This window comes from Nerophis lumbriciformis, linkage group LG17 (genome assembly GCF_033978685.3).
Source record: "Nerophis lumbriciformis linkage group LG17, RoL_Nlum_v2.1, whole genome shotgun sequence".
NCBI lineage: Eukaryota > Metazoa > Chordata > Actinopteri > Syngnathiformes > Syngnathidae > Nerophis > Nerophis lumbriciformis.
The window spans coordinates 23,506,990-23,514,485 of record NC_084564.2 but is presented as its reverse complement, the minus strand read 5'-3'; the positions used below and the strand labels follow the sequence as shown (position 1 = coordinate 23,514,485).

The window sequence follows — 7,496 nt, the reverse complement described above, 5'->3', positions numbered from 1 at the left end:
TTTGTGAGCAAAATGTGTATGTTTAAAAATTCCGTTTTTGAAAATACAGTGTTTTAAAATTCAGGGCAGAAAAACATTTGTTTTAAAACTTAAAACTCCATCCATTCATCCATTTTCTACCGCTTGTCCCTTTTTTGGGGTCGCGGGGGATGCTGGAGTCTATCTCAGCTGCATTAGGGCGGTAAATGGGTTCTACTTATATAGCGCTTTTCTACCTTTTTTTTAAAGGAACTCAAAGCGCTTTGACACTATTTTCCACATTCACCCATTCACACACTGATGGCGGGAGCTGCCATGCACGGAGCTAACCAGGCCCATCAGGAGCAAGGGTGAAGTGTCTTGCTGAAGGCCACAACGCTAGGTGGGGTACACCCTGGACAAGTCGCCACCTCATCGCAGGGCCAACACAGATAGACAGACAACATTCACACTGACTTCTGGTAATTCAAGACTGGAGCAATGGATCCTGCCTCAGAACCAGCAAATGAGGTGCTTCGGTCTTAACTTACATGGAAGGGGTCTTGACTTTTGAAGCACAAATATTTTTTTTGTTACACAATTTTTATACACTGCATTTTATGGACTTTTTTTTTTTTTAGATGTATTTTTTATTACACTTAACTTTTATACACTGTTTTTTTTTTACATTGAATTTTTACACACTGAATTTTAACAAACATTTTTTAAACACACACGTTGCGCACAAATTAATATTCAATGAAATTGTCAGCATCATTTGATACAAAAAAATCAATTTCACAATATTCAAGAAAAAATGTAATGTCCAAAAAATATTTGGCCATAAAGACACTTTAACCTCGACACTGACATTAAACGTGCCTGTCATGTGATCAAAAACAAGGCACGAACAAATGCCATACTAAAGAACGACGGTTATTGTAGTTTAGAAAATCATTACTTTGCCTTCTATCGAGTATAAAAGAACTACATTACCCAGCATGCCAGGCGATGCTGACAACTTCCGCTTTCACTTCCTAATAGCCCTGAAAAGATAGCAGACGAGCGGTCGGAAGTGTTACTGATGTATTTGTGTAGAAAAACTGTTTAACTGTCCAAGAACGAGCCTCTGTGAAGTGTCAAAGGTGTATATTTAGGAGACGAAAATGGTAAATATGTCAACAATGAACCCAGCACATGCTATTTATGCTTAGCTCTCGTGCCGTATCACCGCTAGCCATGTTACCATTAGCTGCTTTGCTCATTTACAATTGCTAAAGCTACATTTGCTGATGAATATAATCACAACTAACCAAGTTCACATCTTAATAGCTCTTGTCTTACACGGTGGCTAACAATGCTGACCGGAAGTGTGCGGTTGAATGAGATCGTCCACCCGTGCTAACACTTAGCATTTAGGCAAATAGTCCTCCACAGAAATGTATGGACGCTGACTATTGTGATTTGATGTCGTTAGATCCGCTTCATCCTGATCCAGAACCGAGCTGGGAAGACTCGACTGGCCAAATGGTACATGCAGTTTGACGATGACGAGAAGCAGAAATTAATTGAAGAGGTTCATGCTGTGGTGACCGTCAGGGATGCCAAGCACACCAACTTTGTGGAGGTGAGTAAAATGTGCATCAATAAATAAAATGCATTGAAATACCGTTTTCTATGTGGTGTCGTTACCGTATAGGTACCAATATGTATTGCCATGCTTTTCAAAATAAAGGGGGCCGCAAAACATGTCATTGTTGGCAGTGGTCCCCAACCTTTTTTGCATCACGGACCGGTTTAATGTAGGTATTATTTTCAGGCTTTCCACATGTGCCAGATAAATACAGAAAAAGTGCATGAAAAATACAACTCACTATAAAGTTTAAAGTTACAGTACCAATGATTGTCACACACACACACAAAGTGTGGTGAAATTTGTCCTCTGCATTTGACCCATCAGAATCAGAATCAGAATCAGCTTTATTGTCATTACGCAAGGTAACGAGATTGAGGCCATTCCATACAGTGCGATGTGTGCATGCTAGAAAAAAACAAAAAACAAAAAAAACAATGTGCAAATATATAAAAATATAAAAAATGTAGAAGTGCAATGAATATGGTGTGAAATGAATATATACATGAAAAAACAAAACAAAAACAGGGTGGTTGGTGGAATGGGTTATTGCACCGAAGAGAAGGCAGTTATGAGGGACAATGGGGCAGTCCGTTCAGGATGGTTATGGCCCTGGGGAAGAAGCTGTTCTTTAGCCTGTTTGTTTTGGTTTGGTTTTCTCCTTGTGCACCCCCCCGGGAGGTGAGGGGAGCAGTGGGCAGCAGCGGTGCCGCGCCCGGGAATAATTTTTTGGTGATTTAACCCCCAATTCCAACCCTTGATACTGAGTGCCAAGCAGGAGGTAATGGGCATACTTGCCAACCTTGAGACCTCCGACGAACTGCTTTACGGTAGACGAAAACGTGACTGCTGTTGTGTGTTGTTACCGCGCTGGGAGGACGTTAATGAAACTGCCTAACAATAAACCCACATAAGAGACCAAGAACTCGCCCTCTATCATTCTACAGTTATAACGTGATTTCGCAGGCACACTGTTTATATTGTGGGAAAGCGGATGTGAAAACAGGCTGTCGACATGTCACTCAGGTTCGCATGAATTTCGGGGGGAAATTTGTCCCGGGAGGTTTTCGGGAGAGGCGCTGAATTTCGGGAGTCCCCTGGAAATTCCGGGAGGGTTGGCAAGTATGGTAATGGGTCCCATTTTTATAGTCTTTGGTATGACTCGGCCGGGGTTTGAACAAACGTTGAATTAGTGGGAGCCCTTGGCTTGTTTCTTTTCAATGAAATGCAGATGGAAATCAGCCTTTGGCTACAATCTGTCACATTTATATTTTATATGTTCATTAATGTGACACATGTCACAAAGTTATAACAAATGGCAACTTCCTATCAGTTTTATTGTACATCTACAGCATAAACAAGCTTATTTATTGGTGTGTCTAGTGGGACAGGCGAAAGTTAAGTCGGAGAAAATGCAGTCGTTTATAAATTTAATGTTTCCCTGCGGCCCGGTAGCAAATGCGTCACGGACTGGTGGTTGGGGACCACTGATTGTTGGCTTTATTTTAACAGAAAAAATTAAATAATAAATATGTTTATTATTGCACCCAAATAATAATTTTAGAAGACTGGACTTAAATAAGAAAACTTTAAACATACTCAGCTTTTTAAAAATTATACTGAAAGAACGATATATAATTTTACATATTGCGTATAGTCTGCCTTAGGGCTGGGCGATATGGCCGAAAAAGTATATTGATATATTTTTACTTAAACTCTATACATCTCGATATATTTTCCGGTGAAAATATTTATATAAAGATATTCATTTTTTAGCGAAATTGAAGTGAATGACAACTGTACTGTAAACAGTCAGTGGCACTTTTATTAACCCAGTTAGTCAAGATGGGTATTAACAGCACAGAAAAGAAACTGTTTAAGTAGCACAGAATTACATAACATAAAATAAATAACACAGCTGTGCAAATAATACAAAATGTTTCCAACTCAGATAAAAAATAATTTTGCAGGCACTTTTTAATTCCCAGTAGACGATGTAATGGACTGTCACACACGTACGGTTCTGTGGTCCTACTAGACCACATGTCTGTGGTCAGCGCCAAGTAAGTGACTTGACTTAATTGTGCGACTATGATATTGTTTGTTTCAAAATGATTCAACTATTTAATGTTGAAATATAAAGAGTAGAAATTATGAACAAAATGTTAGTTACTGTCTTGTTGTAAAACACCAATGAAAATGAAATGTAGCATTTAGACAGGCTATACTGTAGCAAAAGTCATCACATGTCTGCCACAATCATGTGTGTTCTTAAATGTGTATTCCACCTGAAAACCTATACTTGAATACTCACGAAATAGTCATTTTCTGCATCGCACAGAGTCAAACCCTAGTTTCTCTGTGCGATGCCCAGCCCTACTCTGCCATACTCTGGGATTTGGTTAGATTAGAATAGAAAGTTTTGACATTGTATTACATGTTGCATGATGTATAACTGCCACTCTTGGTCTGTGCTTTAAGACAAATACAATCATTAGTAAATACTAAAAACAATACTATGGCTAAAGCTGCACAAGTAAGACATGTAGCAGGTAAAACACACATTGTTGAATATAAAACATAAATCGACGGAATTCGTTATGAAATTCAGTCAATTTACTTGCATTAGTTTATGCTACGTGGGCGGGTTTGACGCCCCTAAAAATGGTCAACGGGCCATCCAGCTGTATGCGGCTTCTACGTATCAATATAGGCACAACAGGGGAGCTGGTCAACTACATTCTGACCTGACACGCATTAAACTCCTTCTGCAGGTCTGGATGATTGTCCTTAAAATGTTTATCTAAGTTTGAAGTATTGCCACCTTTGGCGAGGCATGTGTTAAAGCACTGCTTGCCGAGTGGCGCTCCATGTTTATAGCGCTGCCTTTATAGTCAGCTTTGAAGCCAAAGTATCTCCATATTAACCAGTAAAATTTCTGTTTCTTCCATTTTTCCTCTTCACACTGTATCCCCTCGTATGTGCTCTGTGTGTTGACTCACTCAACATGCGCTTCGGCTTAGATTACCAGTAACGTCACCATGGCACCAGCATGTATATGAAAAAAAGAGAAAAGGCAGTATAGTACTGTAATTCATTACAATGTACAACACTAGTTGTAATTGCTTGAAATTAGCATCTGTCCAAATTATGACCCATTTCTGCTTGTTTTTCCACAGTTCCGAAACTTTAAGATCATATACCGACGCTATGCTGGACTCTACTTCTGTATTTGTGTGGACGTGACTGATAACAACTTGGCATATCTGGAAGGAATCCACAACTTTGTAGAGGTAACGCACGCACGCACGCACACTCCCAGCACATGATGTTAACCATACGGTAATGCTGCTCAGCAAGTCAACTATGATGATTGCGTTGTTACGGTCTGATTGTTTACAGGAATGTCTGTTAATAATTGTCTTCTTAAAAAAACATGTCCTCTTCTGTCTTGCTGCACATTATTGGAACATTTTTGTACACAAGTCTAGTCTAAGATTTTATCATAACCAAAGATGTGGTTTAGTTTTTTGAGCATACATTCTCAAGTAAACAATCCTCTACAACAGGGCTTGTATGTCTGTCTGAATCCTTTGGAAGTGGAAAAATATGTATAAAGTAGCCTCTTATTTAAAGATGTGTTCAATCGAAATACTTATAAAAAATATTCTTGTTTTTTCTGGATATTTAGTGTTGTTATCTTCCCTACTTAAACTTTCAAATAACATCAGGGGACCAAACACTTATTACCCCCACTATATATTACATAGTGATACCCATTATCTAAGTTACATTTAAACTAGTGTGGGTGGCACTGCGAGCAGGTGGGTAAAGTATCTTGCCCAAGGACACAATGGTAGTGACTCGGATGGTATAGTGGACCTACAATTATTTATTAATTAAAAAAGATTTGATAGGCTCCAGCCACTCCTGTTACTTCGAGAGGGACAAGTAATAGAAAATGAATGAATGGATTAATGAAGATGTGTGATTAAAACCCCTTTTTACCCATTTCCACAGGAAATTTCTCATACCTTGAAATGTAAATGTTGACAGGTACAGTTTAGCTGAGTTTTACAGTAACTAACAATCTAACATTTAGATTGGACAGAATAATATATGAAAATAAACTCGGAGTGCACAAACTAAGTGCAGCCTGTCTTACATTGTAGTGAAAAAATAGGCAGCAACAATAGAAAAAATACAGCAAAATTATATAATGTAAGGTATAAAGATATTTTCACACTGATAACTGTCTTTATATATATGCTAACGTTGTTTTTAGTCTTAAAAAAAACAAAAAAAAACAATAATCGCAAATTATGCAAATGACACTGTCTTATTGACACTGCCTTGGCTACACCCACCCTTGCCACAAATAGATTGCCAATTTGTGGGAAACACTAATAACAGCAGAGAATTCTTGTCTTATAGAGGCTCTTTGACTTGCCTTTTAGCAAAAGGTACTTAAATAGCAGAGTTTTTTCTGTCAAAATAAGGATCTTTGAGCAGAGTAGTCTTGTAATAGAGATATTTGACTGCCAAGACACAGCCCTGCTTTACAAATGAAGCTATCTCACCCTGTTTCTAAATAATCAGCTATTTTCTATCACTAACACACATGTGACAAATGTCATGACCCTCTTAAGTTGTCTCATTGTGTGTACGTCTCCTGCAAGGTGCTGAATGAGTACTTCCACAACGTGTGTGAATTGGACCTGGTCTTCAACTTCTACAAGGTGAGAATAGTTAACACACCAAAGGTGTCAAGAGAGCACAGAAGACACATGAAGAAAGTGAGATGCCATAGCAACCCACGTGTAATTAACACCAAGTGTTTTTTGTTAGAGAGAAAAAAGGCTCCCTAGCCAACTGTCACATCCACCCACACTCTGCTAATTGACATTACAATTATGAAAGCTCAGCGATATTTTACATTTTCTTCTGTTAACCTGTGGCTATTTTTATGATGTGATGAGTTGTCAACTTGTCATTTCGTGAGGCAACTTTCCAGGAAGTTTTATTTGGGGAGTGAAGGAGATAATGTCATGAGTCGCCTTTCACTCTGTGGTTTTGGAACTGTGACTGATCTACTGTAAACATGTCTTGTCTTCCTGCAGGTGTACACGGTGGTGGATGAGATGTTCCTCGCCGGAGAGATCAGGGAGACCAGTCAGACTAAGGTCCTCAAGCAGCTGCTCATGCTGCAGTCGCTGGAGTAGAAAAGCAAAAGGTCCCAGGAGAGGACATCCAACCAATAGAACTTCATATATTGTCATTTTGTTGCACTGCTCATGAAGGCTGTCCATTTCAGGGACTTTTAACAATATTTAAGGCCCCGTGTTCGCACCAGAAGTGAGACATCTCTTGTCCTCCAATCAGCACTTGTGTAATGAACAAGCACCATCATGATCAGTGCCTCCTTTTCAAACAGGATTTTTAAAACCTGCCAGTGATGTCATAACACACTCATTAAGATGGAGTGGCAGCTGCATGAGTGTGTGTTGATACAACTGTACAGGTGAAGGTTGCATCTTCACAAAGACATTTCAACTATCATGAGGTGGTGCTCGTTTGTTGCACATCTTAGGAAGCAGTACTGTGACGTGTTCTTATTGGTATGATCTGTGCGATGTGTCTTAATGTTAAATATCATTCCAGCAGCACGCTATGTGTGTGCTTCACACAGTATTTCCCTGTTGAATAAATGTACAAGGCATTACTTTTGGCTTTTTAAACACTAACCAGATTCTATCAAATGTGGTTTCAGGTGTTTTTTGAGTAGACTAGATGAATATGTACTGCTTCCTTTTGTCCACCTTTTTTTATTATTAGTCTTGTCTCCCAGCACAAATACCCACAAATTGTCCTATTATATGTAAATAAATAAATACAAGATGAAGTA

At 38.9% G+C, this 7,496-nt stretch overlaps 1 protein-coding gene across 1 annotated transcript; it reads left to right on the top strand.

Moving 5' to 3' along the window:
* The first annotated feature begins 960 nt into the window (after nucleotides 1–960).
* On the top strand, nucleotides 961–7,496 carry ap2s1 (adaptor related protein complex 2 subunit sigma 1). Its single transcript, XM_061972917.1, has 5 exons — nucleotides 961–1,127; nucleotides 1,436–1,585; nucleotides 4,771–4,884; nucleotides 6,271–6,330; nucleotides 6,712–7,496. The coding sequence occupies exons 1-5, from the start codon at nucleotides 1,125–1,127 to the stop codon at nucleotides 6,811–6,813; spliced, it is 429 nt and encodes a 142-aa protein (XP_061828901.1). The 5' UTR covers nucleotides 961–1,124; the 3' UTR covers nucleotides 6,814–7,496.